This window comes from Heterodontus francisci, chromosome 24 (assembly GCF_036365525.1).
Source record: "Heterodontus francisci isolate sHetFra1 chromosome 24, sHetFra1.hap1, whole genome shotgun sequence".
NCBI lineage: Eukaryota > Metazoa > Chordata > Chondrichthyes > Heterodontiformes > Heterodontidae > Heterodontus > Heterodontus francisci.
Window position 1 is genome coordinate 39,881,524 of NC_090394.1, and position 18,725 is coordinate 39,900,248.

An 18,725-nucleotide genomic window follows, 5' to 3' on the forward strand; every position below is an offset into this window, starting at 1 on the left:
TTCCAATTACGTTTTAACTGCATTCAGATATTGCACTGACCTTAGAAAGACAGATTTGCATTTATATGGCGTTTTTCATGATCGGACAACAGCCAATGAAATACTTTTGAAGTAGGAAAGGCGCTCGAACTTTATGATGCTTCGTTTGCGAGGATATTTGGGCGCAAATTTCCGATTTCACCCGCGGAGGAAACTTCCAGCTCATACATTATTTAAAAGAGAATGAACAAATATATGCAAGTAAGCATGAAATGATGTACGGTCAGGGAAATGAAATTAAACTAAGCATCTCCAGTTGAAGGACGGGACACAAATAAGAAGGGCCAAAAGGTCTGGTATAATTTCCACGACAGTGTACACATATAGCTATATGGAGCAGGCTTAACGGTCCTTTTTAGGTCCATATCGATTTTATAATAAAAAATATAGATATGCTGAAATAGTTTCTAGCCTTTAATCGCATCCGAAGTTCACATGATCATTATACACGCCTAAGATATCACACTGACAATTTGTAGTCACCTCAGCCTCTCAGTTGCTTTGCAGCAATGTAATGGTTCTGGGGTTTCCATTAATCTTTCTTTACTTTGCCATATTTACAGTAAACAGAGAAAAGAAGCGCAGGCTTTCAGAAACAGCAGAGCGAGCGAGTGCATGAGCTATCAATTCTTTACAGATCTGAAAATGGAAGAACATTGCAAGAAGATTATATTTGTTGCTCACTCGCACCCGGCTGCTGATACTAATCAGATCACAGATACGCCGTTTCCTGGTGGCTGGGGTTGAAATTCACTGTGACTAATCCACGTTTCACTAAAAAAAAATCCACATCAGCTACCTGTTGAGCGCTTTACTTTAAGTGGGGTGTTCCGTTCCTATTCTCGTAGTGATTTAATGGCTTATATAAATATATATAAAAATGCATAGAGATTACCGATGTTGCGCTGTTGATAAAAACGGGAACTGGGTCTGATTATGTAAATAGAAAGAGGGTTGATTTAGAAGAGGCGGAGCGTGTTGACGTTGTGTGGAGAAGGCGCAGCCGTCCTCAGCTCCTCACTCTACCGCCAGCTCTCCGCTCACTTGCTTTGTTGGCCGGTGGGTTCACACCGAAAGCCGGAGAAAGACAATAAGGAGTAGGTTCGCGATTTTTGTTGTTGCTGCAATAATTGAACGGTGGCTTGGCGGTGGAAGAATGTCTGATAATGTGTATGCGATGGAGAGCGAGGAAACTACCATTCGCTTCGCTCGCAAAGGCGCTTTGAGACAGAAAAACGTTCATGAGGTGAAGGACCATAAATTCATCGCTCGCTTCTTCAAGCAGCCCACATTCTGCAGCCACTGTACCGACTTTATCTGGTGAGAGCACAGTCTCGCTGATGCCAAATTATAGCATTCTCTTACTTTAAAAAATGCATCGCTTCAAATATCATTAATATTATTTGTTTATGTTTGTTTTAACAGGGGATTCGGGAAGCAGGGATTCCAGTGTCAAGGTGGGCGTTCCCTCGGGTACAGTAGCAACAGTGTCTTAAGATTAGAGTATTTGGACAGTTCTGTGCTCAGGACAGTATCTGCACCAAAATCACTAACACTTTAGTCTGCGCTCACGTGATGCTTTGTGTGAAGACTGAGCGGCGATGCAGCTCTCTTATCAGCTCAGATGAAAAGAGAAAACTCTAGCCAATGTCAAATCTGAAATAACATACTGCTAAACTGAAATGGTAGCCCTCAAGCAAGATTAGTATGACATGTTCTAGCTGCGATACACTTTATAATTGCTGATATCTGTGCAGGAGCTTCGTTTGGTTTGTTAGTATCCAGTGCAAAGCCCTTCTGCATATTTGCAGACATTAACTGGAGATTGTATTGTGTTTTCGTTAGTACAGCCGGATGCAGGTGGCACCACTCTCACTCACTTTTTACAATTTTCCGAATCCACCAGGTGGAAACTCGTGTAAGCAAAAAAGCGATTAGTTCTTCAATGATTTTTAATGTAATTTGAACGTGGTTATCCTAGTTTCCGTTTTAATAAGACAGCCTTCCGAAGTGTCCATGTATTTGGATCTGTTTCTCGGTCTTTCACTCTTTCCCTCCCCCACCCCCGCTTTGTGATGTTCCCTTTTGAATTCGCCTTCAACTTGACTCTTCTTAGTGTGTGTTTATTAAAGTTGTATCCATCTTTTATCTGTTTCTTCAGTTATTAATTTTCTTTATTGTCTTTCTACCCATATATTCAAAAAGCAGCTGTTAAACCACATAATTTTTCTTGTTTAGCAACGTGCTACAGTTTTTTCGAAGGATTGTGTCTGAATATCTGTTTCTTAACCTCACCCTTTCCTGCCTTTAGCCGGAAGCATCAAGTGTGTATATGTGACATAAAAATGGAAAAGTTAGTTTCATATCTAACATTTTGAAGAGGGACGTCATCAGGAGATAGTGGTGCTGGGAGTCGGATATTGACGGGTTGTTTCACAGCTAACAAAGAAAGATCATCAAAGAGAGCTGTCCTGCTGTTTGACATCCCACGCGTGGCTTGAGTTGGTTGGCTCCTTCTATCCTTTGCTTTAAATCTATTTTATTCTGTTTTATCTACTTTCCCAGTCTCTAGGAGGGGCATTCCAGTCTGATTGAGTTGATGGGTTAGTGAGTGTGCAGTCATCAATACAGACTACACCGGGTCCCTGCTTCTGTATATACCATTTAAAAATAGTTTTTGAAAATGAAACAAAAACAAGAAATGCTGGATTCACTCAGCAGGTCTGGCAGCATCTGTGGAAAGAGAAGCAGAGTTAACGTTTCGGGTCAGTGACCCTTCTTCGGAACTCATTTTGAAAATGAAGTTGACTCTGTGCAGCTGGTTGCTGTCCTCAGCTAGTCTACATGGATGAGCTCTGTACTGGGATGGGAGGAGGCGGAGTCAACCACTGTTGCTGCAGAGTGAAATTGGCAAGAGGCCTGAGAACAGGTCCCTCCACACATGCTCAGGAGCAGCATGGTGATTGGTGTAAATGAATCAAAGGTCTGTATTCAAGACCTTTCAGATGGAAGTGTCACAATTTCAACTTGGCCATCCAGGAGGAGGGACTTTCCCAACAAAGTGTGAGGGTGAGTCACTCCAAGCTGCTGTACACCCTGGAGCAGGTTACTCCCTTTAATGGGAAAAATAGCGTAGGGTAATCTGAAATAAGGAGAGGGAAGGAAAATTGAAACCAGTGGTGACTGATTTGATGAAACAACCTCTGGCATCCAATGACTTAAGAGAAAGCAACACACTGAGAAGAGGGCTATTAACTTATAGTGTTCCACCCAAATACAGTTGGAAGGAAAAGAAATGATAGTGTCTGAAAGTTGTTTTCTGTTTCTTGTGTAAAGGAATCAGCTTTGGGCAGATTTGCCATGTTATGGCTTGCAAGTGGAAAAGACTATTAAAGATTATTTGGGTTTAGTTGTGACTCTTCAGTATTAAACTGAACACTTAGATCCCAGCCCCAGTGCCAGAATTCAACACAAAGTTCCCATGCCAGTTAGGACTGAAGCTTTCCCCAGTATTGACATTTCAAGTTGGCACAGAACCAAGAAGCAAGCCAATCCATGCTCAGCTCATTGACAGCTGATCAGAGGCAGTCATCAGCTGATATTTTCCAATCAGGATATCTGATTATGGTTTTCTGTGATTACTATGTTACTGTCAGAAAGAAAGAAAGACTTCCATTTATATAGTGCCTTTCACAATCTCAGGACATCCCAAAGCACCTTACAGCCAATGAAGTACTTTTGAATTGTAGTCATTGTTGTAATGTTGTAATGGCAGCCAATTTGCACACAGTAAGGTTCCACAGCAATGTGATAATGACTAGATAATCTATTTCTGTGATGTTGATTGAGGGATAAATATTGTCCAGGACTCTGGGGATAGCTCACCTGCTCTTCTTTGACATAGTCCTAGAGTCATTTATGGCACAGAAGGAGGCCATTTACCCCATTGTGACAATGCCAGCTCTCTGTAGAGCAATCCAATCAGTCCTATTCCCCCCGCTCTATCCCCATAGCCCTGCAAGTTTATTTCCCTCAAGCGCCCATCCAATTTCCTTTTAAAATCATCCATCGTCTCCACTTCCACCACTCTTGTAGGCAGTGAGTTCCAGGTCATTGCCACTCACTGCGTAAAAAAAAAGTTCTTCCTCAATCCCCCCTGCATCTCTTGCCCAAACCCTTAAATCTGTGTCCCCGAGTCCTTCTAACATCAGCTAATGGGAACAGCTTTCCTTTGGCTACCTTATCTAAACCAGTCATAAACTTGTACACCTCTATCAAATCTCCCCTCAATCATCTTTGCTCCAGGGAGAACCACCCCAGTTTGTCCAACCTTAACTTGTAGCTAAAATCTCTCAGCCTTGGAACCATTCTGGTAACTCCTCTGAACCCTTACATCCTTCCTAAAATGTGGTGACCAGAACTGGACTCAATGCTGTAGTTGTGGCCTAACCAGAGCTTTTAAAAGCTTCAGCATAGCTTCCTTGCTTTTGTACTCAAAACCTCTATTTATGAAGCCCAAGATCCCATATGCTTTACTAATGACTCTTTCAATATGTCCTGCCACCTTCAAAGATCTATGCACATGAACCCCCGGGTCCCCCTCTCCCTGTACACTCTTTAGAACTGTACCATTTAGTCTTTATTGCCTCTCCCTATCGTCACCTCACACTTTATTTATTTTATTTTATTTAGAGATACAGCACTGAAACAGGCCCTTCGGCCCACCGAGTCTGTGCTGACCAAGAACCACCCATTTATACTAACCCTACAGTAATCCCATATTCCCTACCACCTACCTACACTAGGGGCAATTTACCTATCACCTGCAAGTCTTTGGCGGTGGGAGGAAACTGGAGCACCCGGTGAAAACCCACGCGGTCACAGGGAGAACTTGCAAACTCCGCACAGGCAGTACCCAGAATTGAACCCGGGTCCCTGGGGCTGTGAGGCTGCGGTGCTAGCCACTGTGCCACCCTTTATTCTCTTTATTAAATTCCATCTGCCACTTGTCTGCCCATTCTGCTAGCCCATCTCTGTCCTGTTGTAGTCGATTGGTGTCATCCTCACTGCCACACCTCCAATTTTGGTATCATCGGCAAATTTTGAAATTTGACTCTGTATTCCAAAGTCTAAGTCATTTATATATCAAAAATGGTACTGGTCCTAGCACTGACCCTTGAGGAACACCACTGTCTACCATCCTCCAGTCAGAAAAACAAACATTTACCACGACTCACTGTTTTATGTCCTTAGTGCCATGGGATCTTTTACGTCCACCTGAGAGGGCAGACCAGGCCATGGTTTAGCATCTCATCTGAAAGTCGGCACCTCCCTCAATATGGTACTTGAATGTCAGCCTAGATTTTTGTGCTCAAGTCTCCGGAATGGAATTTAAACCTACAATCTTCTGACTCAGGGCAAGAGTGCTACCAACACAGCCACAGCAGATACCGTTAAAAAGGAGATATTCTGCATTGTTCCTAGGGTGGAAAGATTAATATTAATTCCCAATAATTTCTTCATCCAGGTGATCGTAGGGGGAAGGGGAATTTTACTGTCTAAAGAAAGATTACACTATAATTTTTTGCTGAAGTTCAACGTCGTTAAAAGATTTGCAAGTGGAGATTTCTCCATCTGTTTAGGCTGATTCTGACTGAGTGAGTGATGTCATGGTGCTGTGCATTTGTATATACTTCACAGACTCAGTGTGAACAGACGCGGAGTGCTTTTGTTTATAAAATATTGACATTTTAATCCCTTTAGAACTCTAAAATAGAATGGAACAAATTTCAGTTTGTATTCTCCTCTGGCCACACAAGCTTGGGCGTTTCCTTTTCACTCACGTAATAAGTTGGTGGTAGGAGACAAATGCTGCAGTTTTAAGATTCCATCAGTTATTCATGTTCTGGAATGATACTTCAGAATAAGAATATGAAAAAGTAGGAACTAGGAAGAAAAGTAGGACATTCGTCCCTTTGTGCCTGTTGTATCATTCAGTACAATCATGGCTGATCTTCTACCTCAATTCTACATTCCCGCACTATCCCCATATCCCCTAGTTTCCAAAAATCTATTAATCCCTGTCTTGAATATACTCGATGACTAAGCATCCACAGTCCTCTGGGGTGGCAAATTCCCAAGATTTACAACCCTTTGAGTGAAGAAATTTCTCCTCATCTCAGTCCGAAATAGCCAACCCCTTATCCTAAGACTACGGCCCCTAGTTCTAGACTCCCCAGCCGAAGAAAACATCCTCCCAGAATCTACCCTATCAAGCCCCATAAGAATTTCATATATTTCAATTGGATCACGTCTCATTCTCCTAATCCTAGGGAATATAGGCCTAGTCTACTCAATCTCTCCCCATAGGACAATTCCCTCATCCCAAGATTCAGTCTGGTAAACCTTCGCTAGACTCCCTCCAAGGCAAGTATAGCCTTCCTTAGGTGAAGAGACCAAAACTGTACACAGTACTCCAGGTATAGTCTCAAGAATGTCCTATACAATTGCAGTAAGATGTCTTGACTCTTATACTCCAATTCCTTTATAACAAAGGCTGACATACCATTTGCTTCTTAATTGCTTGCTGTGCCTTCATGTTAACTTTCTGTGATTCATGTACAATGACACCCAGGTCTCTCTGAATATCAACATTTTCCAGTCTCTCACCATTTAAATAATCTGGTTTTATATTTTTCCTTCCAAAGTGAATAACTTTGCATTTCCTCACATTATGTTCCACCTGCCATGGTCTTGCCCACTCATTTAACCTATCCATATCCCTTTGGAGGCTCTTTGCATCCTCCTCACAGCTTACTTTCCCACCTACCTTTGTATCGTCAGTAAATTCAATACATGACACTCTGTCCCTTGATCTAAGTCATTGATATAGATAAATAGCTGAGGCTCAAGCATTGATCCTTGTGGTACTCTGCTAGTTACTACCTGTGAACCCAAAAATGACCTGTTTATTCCTGCTCTCTTTTCTGTCCTTTAAGCAGTCCTCAATCCGTGCTAATATATTATCCTCATAACATGAGCCCTAATTTTGTGTAATAACCTCTTGTATGGTACCTTTATCAAGTGTTTTTTGAAAAGCCAATATATTACATTCACTGGGTTCCCCCTTATCTACTCTAATTCCAACCTCAAAAAACTCTTAATAGATTTGTCAAACACAATTTCCCTTTCATGAATTTGTGTTGGCTCTGCCTAATCATACTATGATTCTCTAAGTCCTCTGTTATTATATCCCTAATAATAGATTCTAGCATTTTTCCTACTAGTGATGTCAGGCTAACTGGCCTATAGTTCCTTGTTTTCTCTCCCTCTTCTTTCTATGTGTATTAAATAAATCTCCAGCAAATATGTGTGGAATCACATTTGTCAGAGGATTGTAACTTTGTTTTTGCATACATTTCCAATCAAAGCATTTATTTTTATGAAAACATTGAGTGGAGATGAATTAGGCTGGTGGCTAATGCTGATTTAACAGTTTTGTCTTATTGTATTTAAGGAACATAATAGGAGTAGGCAATTTAGCCCTTCAGGTCTGTCGCACCATTCAATGAAATCTGTGACCTAATTCCATATGTCTTTGTCCCATATCCCTTTATTATCTTTGATTAACAAGAATCTGTCACTCTCAGATTTAAGATCAATAATTGACCAAACATCAACTGCCATTTGTGGAAGAGAGTTCTAAACTTTTACTACCTGTTGCGTGAGGAGGTGTAACCTAACTGCACTCCTGAAAGGCTTGGCTCTAACTTTTAGGCTATATCCCCTAGTCCTAGATTCCTCAGCCAGTGTTTTTCAAGTCATTATTTTAGTCATTAATGAAACCCCTTGTCACATCTCAGAAAAGCCTTCAAACACTTCATATAAGATATTTTTTGAAGTGCAGTAACTGTTATGTACACACACATAGCAGCCAATTGCACACAGCAATATAGCACAAACAGCAATGAGATAAATGAACGTTGTTTGGTGATGTTGATTGAGGACACGTGGAGAACTCTCTGTTCTTTTTCAAACAGTGCTGTGAGATCTTTAACAGACACCAGAGACTATAGCATCAGAATCATGACAGGCAGTTAACACTCCACTGTTACCATCTCATCCAAAGCACAGCACTGCTAGAAATGCAGCACTCCTTCAATATTACACTGCATGTCAGTCTAACTATGCACTGAAGTCCTAGGATGGGGCTTGTATCTTCAATCTTTGAACATGCTATCAGTTGATCCGAACTGCCACTGAACTGGCTATTTCAGTACACTATGTTATAAAGTTTAACTTCACAGCTAAATCAAAATCTATCCTTAAAATTGATAAAGGAAATAGGTACATTGTTGATTAGAATTTATCAGCATTGATACCTACCCATTAATCCCAAGAGATTATTATATCAGGTTTTCTACTAGGGCTCCATTACTTCAAATGCCCTTACTGCCCAAAGACCATTACATAAGTAATTTCCTCGAATGAAAGTGAATTCCAAGTGCTGAATTGGTACCAGTATAGCTGACAAGTCAAAGTTTCAATTCGTTTACAGAAGGGGACACTTCTAGCCCTGGGCAGCATCCCCCCAGGGCCAGTCTTTGATTAAGGATTAGCTGCAAGAAAATGAGACTTTGTTGATGTAGTGACCCAGGCTGTAAGCTGTGCCCGTGAGTTAGTTGCAGAAATGCCTGACAGGACATGATTGGATGTTGTGCTGGTAATAAAAGGATGGGTCAGATGAGCCAAATGGCTTCCCTATCTGCACTTAAACACTTATGGACTTGCTTTTGTAAGATGATAACTATTTGGGCAGGTACAGTGTAAGAGAAGGGGAATTTCACAACCAGTGGATCAGATAAATGCTCTGCAGTCCTGCCACATCCAGTTGTGAATGGTAGTGGACAATTAAAAAAACTAAGATGAGGAGGAGGCTCCGCAATTAACTCCATCCTCAATGATGGGGAGCACAGCATGTCAGTGCAAAAGACAATGCTGAAACATTTACAACCATTTTCACACAAGTGCCAAGTAGATCATCCATCTCAGTCTCCTCCTGAGGTCTCCAGCAACACTGATGCCAGTCTTAAACCAATACGATTCACTCCATATGATATCAAGAAACAGCTGAAGGCACAGAATACAGCAAAGGCTATGGCCCTGACAACATCCCAGCTGTAGTACTGAAGACTGAGCCGTGTCCCTAGCTAAGCTGTTCCAGTACAGCTACAACAACGGCACCTAACTGAAAATGCGGAAAATTGCCCAGGTATGTCCTGTCCACAAAAAGCAGGACAAATCCAATCCAGCCAACTACTGCCCTATCAGTCTATTCTCACTCATCAGAAAAGTGATGGAAAGTGTCATTGACAGTGCTCTCAAATGGCACTTACTCAGCAATAACCTGCTCACTGATGCTCAGTTCAGTTTCCACCAGGGCCACTCAGTTCCAGACTTCATTACAGGCTTGATCCAAACATGGATGTGGAGCAGAATTCCAGATGTGAGGTGAGAGACTGCCCTTGATATCAAAGTAACATTTGACCGAGTATGGCATCAAGAAGCCCTAGCAAAATTGAAGTCAATGGGAATCAGGGGACAAGCACTCCACTGGTTGGAGTCATATCTAGCACAAAGGAAGATAGTTGTGGTTGTTGGAAGCTAATCATCTCAGCTCCAGGACATTGCTGCAGGAGTTCCTCATTGGTAGTGTCTTAGGCCTCACTATCTTCAGTTGCTTTATCAATGTCCTTCGCTCCATCATAAGGTCAAAAGTGGGGATGTTCACTAATGTTTGCACAATGTTCAGTGCCGTTCACAACTCCTCAGATACTGACGCAGTTTGTGCCCGCATGCAGCAAGTCCTGGACAACATCCAGGCTTGGGCTGATAAGTGGCAAGTAGCATTTATGCCACACAAGGGCCAGGCAATGACCGTCTCCACAAGAGAGAATCTAACCGTTTCCCCTTGACATTCAATGGCATTACCATTGCTGAATCCCCCACTGTCAATATCCTGGGGGTTACCATGGCACAGAAACTTAACTGGACCAGCCATATAAATACACAAGAGCAGGTTAGAGGCTGGGAGTTCCGTGGTGAGTAGCTCACCTCCTGACTCCCCAAAGTCTGTCCACCACCTACAAAGCACAAGTCAGGAGTGTGATGGAATACTCTGCTCTTGCCTGGATGAGTGCAGCTCCAAAAACACTCAAAAGCTCAAGACTATCCAAGAAAAAGCAGCCTGCTTAATCAGCACCCCATCCATCACCTTTAAACATTCACTCCCTCCGGCACAGGCACACAGTGGCAGCAGTGTGCACCATCTACAAGATGCACTGCAGCAACTTGCCAAGGCTCCTTTGACAGCACCTTCCAAACCTGCAACCTCTACCACCTAGAAGGACAAGGGCAGCAGCTGTATGGGAACACTACCATCCTGACTTGGAACTAAATCACTGTCATTGGGTCAAAATCCTGGAACTCCCTGCCTAACAGCATTGTGGGTGTACCCACACCAGATGGACTGCAGCGGTTCCAGAAGGCAGCTCACCACCACCTTCTCAAGGGCATTAGCGATGGGCAACAAATGCCGGCCCTGCCAGCAATGTTCACATCCCATGATCAAAAAAAAGCTGGAAATGGATGCTGCACAGAATTGATAGAAAAATGGGGAAATAATTTAACAGTTGCACAGTGAAGTTGAGCCATCAGCCTCCAAAAAACATTAGACCTAAACGGGACATATTAGATTTAAAATTGCATCAGGTTATTGTGGATGTCCTTGAAATTGTCTCTGTTCTGGACAAAGCAAAGTGTTCTCAGGGAGCAAACATTGCACTGAACACCCTTGCCTCCCAAAAGCTGACATTTTTGCATGTTGACATCCTTTGGACAGTCAATAGTAAGTCATAATTGTAGCAGAAATATTTAAGCTGCACTAGTCGTATAAAGAATAATGGATATCCAGGACTGAGTTACAGGTTGGGATCTAATCGAGAGTTTGGGATGATTTACATACAGAATAATGGATAGCAGGGAGTGAGTTATAGGTCGGATTAACCGAGAGATTTGGTGGTTTACATATAAAATGATACCAGGGAGTGAGTTACAGGATGGGATTTAATCAAAAGGTTCAGATGGTTTACAAATAAAATAATGGAAAGGCGGGGGTGAGTTTCTGGTTCGGATACAATCGAGGAGTTCGGGTCGTTTATGTATAGAATGATGCCAGGGATTGAGTTACACGTTGGAATTTAATGGGGGCGGGGTACGATGTTATCGATTTGCGTGGTTTGTAATTGAAATTTGAACCGCAGAATGAGATTGCTGATTTGACATCAAATTGACGCATGTTATTTTTATATCAAGGATCCTCTGAACATTTTGGAACCATCCTTATTCCAGAAATGGCTATCAATTCGCAGCTTGTTGAAGCGTGTGGCAGATACGTCACATTTGTTGAATCATTTGGAGTTGATTATTTTGGAATCGAAATGCCTTCTGCATGTTACAGCTAAAGTGTATAACGAGATCAAATATAGAATCATACGGCACAGAAGGAGGCCATTCGGCCAGTCATGTCTGTGCCGACTCTCGAGCTACCCAATTCGTCCCACAGACCTGGTAGATATGAGCCACAGTGGGGATTCATTACTGTGGAACAGTCATGTCTTTAGCTGAAACGTTTGCTATCATTTTCCTCCCCATCTCAAGGATGTAAATTTTTAATTAAGAAAATAATACTCTTCATGACATTGAGCTTCACAAAAGCCTGTTTCATATTTAAGAACCTGCCAGCACCGGGGTCGTCACCAGACGTTCTTCTGTTACGGAGACCTGGTGCAGTCCTTTGTTGGGTATTTTTTAACTCGGTACATGGTCACGGGGATATTGTGCGCCTGGAAGAAGCGCTTTGCTTGCATGACCATTGTGAATTCTCAGGTTGACATTTTCTGTCCTTGTGGGGTGATTCAGTTGCCTCGTGCTTTACAGATTGAAATCTCAGCCGCTGAGTTCGCCTTGAGACATTATCTGGATGGTACTTTTGTACACTTGTAATTTCATGGCCAAAGTGCATCTTTGAAGATTTCCGCCTATGGCTGTAGTTTCCAATAATTTTATAGCATTTGTTCAAGTCTCTCTTAAAATTTCGGCGCGTCCATTGCACGATTGAATGAAAGAAAAAAGAAAGTATTGTATTTGCATGGTGCCTTTCACGATCTCAGGACGGCCCAGGATGCTTTACAGTCAGTGAAATAATTTTTGAATTATAGCCACTATTGTAATGGTTCCAAAATAAAACCAATATTAACCACTTGCATAACTATATTGACAACTGAGAATGAATTACTGGTTGCCGTATGTATGTTACTTAATAAATGGGAATGCCAAAATTTCCTAGATTCTGGTAAGGTCCCATCAGATTGGAAAATAGCGAATGTGACTCCTCTTCAAGAAAGGAGGGAGACAGAAAGCAAGAAAGTACAGGCCAGTTAGCTTAACATCTGTTATAGTGGAAAAGCTGGAATCTATTATTAAGGAAGTTATAGCGGGGCACTTAAATCTCAATGTAATCAGGCAGAATCAACATGGTTTTATGAAAGGGAAATCATGTTTGACTAATGTATTGGACTTCTTTAGGGAAGTAACAAGCAACATGGATAAAGGGGAACCTGTGGATATGCTATACATAAATTTCCAGAAGGCATTTGATAAGGTGCAACATCAAAGGTTATTAAACAAAATAAGAGCTCATGGTGTTGGGGGTAACATATTTAGCATGGATAGAGGATTGATTTGTTAACAGGAAACAGAGTAGGGATAAATGGATCACTTTCGGGTTGGCAAATGTGATGAGTGTATTGCTACAGGGATCAGTGCTGGGACCTCATCTATTTACTATTTATATCAATGACTTGGATGAAGGTATGATTGCTAAATTTGCTGATAAAACAAAGATAAGTAGGAAAGTAAATTGTGAAGAGGACATAAGGAATCTCAAAGGGATATAGATAGGTTAAGTGAGTGGGCAAAAAATTGGCAAATGTAGTCGAGCGTGGGAAAATGTGAACTTATCCACTTTGGCAGGAAGAATAGTAAAGCAACATATTTTTTAAAATGGAGAGAGATTGCAGAATTCTGAGGTACAGAGGGATCTGGGTGTCCTGGTACATGAATCACAAAAGGGTGGTATGCAGATACACCAAGTGATTAGGAGGCAAATGGAATGTTGTCATTTATTGCAAGGGGAATGGTATGGATGTTTTGCTACAGTTATATAGGATATTGGTGAGCCCACATCTGGAGTACTGTGTACAGTTTTGGTCTCCGTATTTAAGAAAGGATATAAATGCATTAGAGGCAATACAGAGAAGGTTCACCCGACTGAAACCTAGGATAGTGGGGTTATCTTATGAAGAAAGGTTGGACGATTTGGATCTGTATCCACTGGAGTTTAGAAGAATGAGAGGTGAACTTATTGAAACGTATAAGATCCTGAGGGGACTTGACAGGGTGGATGCCGAAAGGATGTCTCCCCTTGTGGGAGAGACTAGAAATAGGGGACATAGTTTAAAAATAAGGGGTTGCCCATTTAAGATGGAGATGAGAAGAAATTTTCTCTGAGGGTTGTATCTTTGTTCCCCAGAGAGCTGTGGAGGGAGGGTCATTGAATATTTTTAAGGCAGGTAGATAAATTCTTGACTAACAAGGGAGTCAAAGGGTATGGGGGGGGGGTGGGGGCGGTGTGGCTAGAACGGGTAGGCGGGAAAGTGGAATTGAGGCCTTAATCAGATCAGCCATGATCTTATTAAATGGCGGAGCAGGCTCGAAGGAGCCGAATGGCCTACTGCTCTTAATTCATATGTTCGTATTTACCCGACATGAAAACTCAAATAATATTTTACCTCTAAGAACAAAGTGGTGGCCACTAGGAAAATAAGACGACGAGGAGGTGGGCTCCTCCCAATGCAGTCCTTTTGGACCAGTCATTTAGCTCAGAATGGTTCCATATCCACAAAGTTTCTGTGTATCCTCTCTTGTGGGTACACTAATTCTGGGTTCTGTACACTCTGCCTCATTCTTTGGTGTGCTGGGCTGAGGCGACTGCTTGTCTCTCAGTACTGCTGCTGTGAATCAGCCGCTAGGACAGCCTGATGGCGAAGCTTGGGTAGAATATGGGTGAGTTGTGTTATCAAAAATCCAAGTACGCACCACCATCACTACTGCACAGTCGGAATTAGGACACAACTTCTGTCGTGTGGCTGGGAGCAGAGCTTCCAGCTACAATGCAATTTAGAAGTGCCACAAAATCTCCGCTTTCCAAATAAAGGTTGGTAGTTGTATGGTAAAATACAATTGTAGTCGACAAGCAGAGATCCTGTTTTCTTTCCTTATCGCTTATCTGTTACATACTAGACCTACAAGATCAGTCGCTGCTGGATCCTTAAGTCTACACTGGCGACCTACTTGGAAAATGTTCCATTCCAGTCTCGTGTTCGAGCACACCTGTAGTTGGAAGAAAGCCTCTGTGTCACCAAACCCCATTGTTTGGAATACTCACAGACCTGACGGAGCTTTTTGTCGTTTTCTGTTTGAAGTCCTGATTATACCGCCTCTCCATGTCTCTAAAGAGATTCAGAATTACGCGTGAAATGAAGGTACTACTCGGTACCTGTTGTGCAGTTTTAATGGGATGTGATATATTCTCCTCTGCACCGTGTCAAGAATTAGAATTGGCTTCAAATGACTGACTAGAATCGAATCTATTGAGCATTATTGCTCCTGGGAACTAACTGGCATCGATGCTGTGGGGTTATTCCCCTATCACTGAGGGAGTGTTAGGATAAACCACCACTTGTGTAACCTGATCTGTGCCACTTGCGGATTAAATGTCTTACTTAGGCCTGTTTCAAATTTATCCCCATTCACATCCCATTCCGTGAATGAAAAGATGGACAGTTTGTTCCAAGCCTTACAGCCGACTGGAGCTTTCTTTTTAAAGTAATACTTACAAACTTTTTTAATGGTTGCATGCAACAGAGCAGGAGGAGTGAATGGAATATTGTGCCAAGGAGATAGTGTGTAAGAGAGGTCGCGTTTAAGAAGCTTTGGCTGCATTGCAGTTCTCCTTTCCAATATCTACAAGGATTTCCTCGTCCTATATGCACCCATGAATTCTATATGTCTTCGTTTGAGCTTTCCAGGTTGTTCTTCAGCAGAGGACGACATTTGGTTAATTCTATTCTCCTCACCCGCCTGTTCATGCTGAGACTGGGAGCTCGGGGGTTTTGTGTTGTACTGTACCAGTCATATCATCTTGATATCAACATGCTCACTCTAATCCCCGCCCCCCCCATTCAGTTGAGGATTGATGCAGGAGAATGTGACATTCCCAGGTTTCTTGCCACAGTGTCTCCCCGAAATGAACAGACAGAATCGAACTGTTTTCCCGAGCCCTTTTCAGCCTCAATTTGTATTGGTAAATCTTGGGGCTGGATAAATATTAGTCTTATAACGTGATACATGGACCATAATTGATGATATATTGCCAAGTTTTCACTTTGCCAGTGTATGGAAAAAAATATATATTTTTTTGCAAACCCCGTTCCATGCATTGGGCATTGAGTGTGACTGCTGCCGCCAAAGAAAGCACCAAAATATCATGTAAATAAAAACAGAAAGTGCTGGAAATACTCGGCAAGTCAGACAGGATTAGTGGAGCATCAGAACTCGGTTCTGACGAAGGATCATCGACCTGAAACGTTAACTCTGTTTCTCCACAGATGTTGCCTGACCTGCTGAGCACTTCCAGCATTTTCTGATTTTATTTCAGATGTCCAGCATCTGCAGTAATTTGCTTTTATACCAAAACACCTTTACAGCCAGGAAGGACTGCAGAGGGACAAGGAGCTTTCCGGTGTGTTACATCACACTCCTGTATGATAACTGGTGCTATCTTAATGTCAGTTACATTTAAATATGTTTACTCAACGCTTGATTGTATAAAGTAAAATGTTTTAAACTTTGGTGATGTATCAGCAGTCATCTATTCACAGAACTAACGCAACTATGGGGAGGTGGTGGCGTAATGGTATTGTTACTGGACTACTAACCCAGAGACTCTGGTTATTGCTCTGGGGATATGGGTTAAAATCTCACCACAGCAGAAGGTGGAATTTGAATTCAATTAATAAATCTGGAATTAAAAAAAAGCTAGTCTAATGATGGCCATGAAACCATTGTCAATTGTTGTAAAAACCCATCTGATTCACTAATGTCCTTTAGGAAGGAAATCTGTCTTCTGTCCTTACCTGGTCTGGCCTACATGTGACTCCAGACCCACAGCAATGTGGTTGACTCTTACATGCCCTTTGAAATGGCCTAGCAAGCTACTCAGTTGTATCTCACTGTGGATGTACCTACCTCACATGGACTATAGCGGTTCAAGAAGGCAGCTCACCACCACCTTCTCGAGGACAATTAGGGATGGGCAATAAATGCTGGCCTGGCTAGCGATGCCCACATCCCATGAACGAATAAACTTTCAAAATGGAGCTGGATATGTATTTGAAAAGGAAAAAATACAGGGCTATTGGGGTAAAAACAAGAAATGCTGGAAATACTCAGCAGGTCAGGCAGCATCTGTGGAGAGAGAAGCAGAGTTAATGTTTCGGGTCAGTTCCGAAGAAGGGTCACTGACCCGAAACGTTAACTCTGCTTCTCTCTCCACCGATGCTTCCAGACCTGCTGAGTATTTCCAGCATTTCTTGTTTTTATTTCAGATTTCCAGCATCCGCAGTATTTTGCTTTTATTTCAGAGCTATTGGGGAACGTGCTGGGGAATGGGACTAATTGGATAGATCTTTCAAAGAGCTGGTACAGGCACAATGGGCCGAACAGCATCCTTCTGCGCTGTATGATTCTATGTTCTCTTATGTGGAATAGTAACGCACCCGGCCGCTGACGCTCACAGCTGGTGCGTGAGCTCGATTTACATATTTTTTAAAACTTCGGCTCTTCCCCATTTGTGGGATGTCACTGTGCCCAGTCATAGAAAGAAATTACTGCATGGAGTGAGAATCCTTGAAATTAGAGAACAGGACATCATTGAGACTTGAGCAGAAAATATAGGCTGACACTTCAGTATTGAGGGAATGCCGCATTGTTGGAGATGCTGTTTTTTGAATAAGAGGGTAGACCAAGGCTCCGTCTTGCTCTCTCAAGTGGGCGTAAAATGGCATTATTTCAAAGACGTTATTCCTGGTGACCTGGCCAATATTTATTCCTCAAATCAACATCACAAAAACCAGATTATTTAGTCATTCTCACATTGCTCTTTGTGGAACCTTGCTGTGTGCAAATTGGTTGTTGCATGACAACAGTGACTACACTTTTAAAGTATTTCATTGGCTGTAAAGCACTTTGGAACATACTGAGCTCATGAAAGGGGCTACATAAATGTAAGTCATTTTTTTCCATCGATCCTGCTAGGGCAAACTCTTTATTCTAATTCAACTTCCCCACCCTTTCCTATAACAACCTCTTGTATTGTACCATTTCAAATACTTATCTAATTCTTTTTAAATGATTAATATGGTGTCTGGCTGGAGGGCCACTTGAAATAAGGTATTTCCTGTTCTTAAAAACGTGCCCCTTCAACTTACTGAAATCAGAAGTTATTCAATTATTCAAGACATTTAACTGCAGCAGAATGGTACGGGACACTAGAACACCAGCTATTACCATATTATCCTCAATAAGTTTAGCTTTAGCAACAAATGAATGCACAGAAACAGAGGCCAGTAGAATTTGTAATGTTCCTCTGAGTCATGCTCTCATTGTAGCTGTTTAGCAAAAGGTTTTACTTGTTAAGACCTTTATTTAAAAGCACCCAATATAAAATTTATGCAGAATGACATGGGAGGAAAAAAAAAATGAAAATTCCAGCCTGGATCTGGCATTAGTTAGTTTAACCAAGACCAATCTTTGGAAGTATTAGCATAGCACTGACAAAAGTGAAAGTGATTTAGTATAGACCAGTGTTCAACCTCACAACTTGAGTACATTGGCCACTGTCAGATATTTCTTAGTACAGCTGGAATCATAGAGGACAGCCAGAGGGCAAAGAAACAACAGCATCTCCGGTAACATGTTCCACAGTAGAGTCAGATATATAGACCAAAGGAAAGGCAGTGCACAATGAGGCTCAGTAGAATGCTGTGGCTGATGGTCTGCAGGAGCAGTCAACCATCTGCGCTGTATTATCAATGACAGTGAAGGGCTTACTGACCCCCTTTTATGTCAGAGACCTTCCAGGCACCCAAATGGGAGTCAGCCTATTGCTTTCCATTTCTCCTTTAAGGAGTTAACTGCTTTGCCTTGTACCCACCTACATACACTTAAGCTGAGGAAACTGAAGTTTCTCCACAGTACAGTGCATCACTAGCTATACATGTAGCCATTTATGTATCTTCATTTATATTTATGTATGAGCTACTCTCACCACAAAATAGTACTTAATGCTTTCATTCAGAGGCAATTAAAGATGACACAGTTTTTTGAGACAGCATGAAGAGCTAATTCCTTAGAGATATGCCTACATGTATAACCATGGTTGGTCACGCATCTTCACAACCACAATATACTAGCACATAAAGTTCCAATAAAGTACACGGGTGACA

The 18,725-nt window shown here is 41.9% G+C and overlaps 1 protein-coding gene across 2 annotated transcripts in view; it reads left to right on the plus strand.

Annotated features, from left to right (window-relative positions):
• Positions 1-1,017: 1,017 nt before the first annotated feature.
• Positions 1,018-18,725, plus strand: part of LOC137383326 (protein kinase C beta type) — a 296,759-nt gene continuing 279,051 nt past the window's right edge. Inside the window, exons 1-2 of one of the 2 annotated variants that reach the window (XM_068056010.1) lie at positions 1,018-1,359; positions 1,465-1,496. In XM_068056010.1, the coding sequence (XP_067912111.1) occupies positions 1,196-1,359; positions 1,465-1,496 (196 nt within the window). In that variant the 5' untranslated portion in view covers positions 1,018-1,195. The remainder of the gene's footprint in view (positions 1,360-1,464; positions 1,497-18,725) is intronic. The other variant, XM_068056009.1, reaches the window with a different exon arrangement.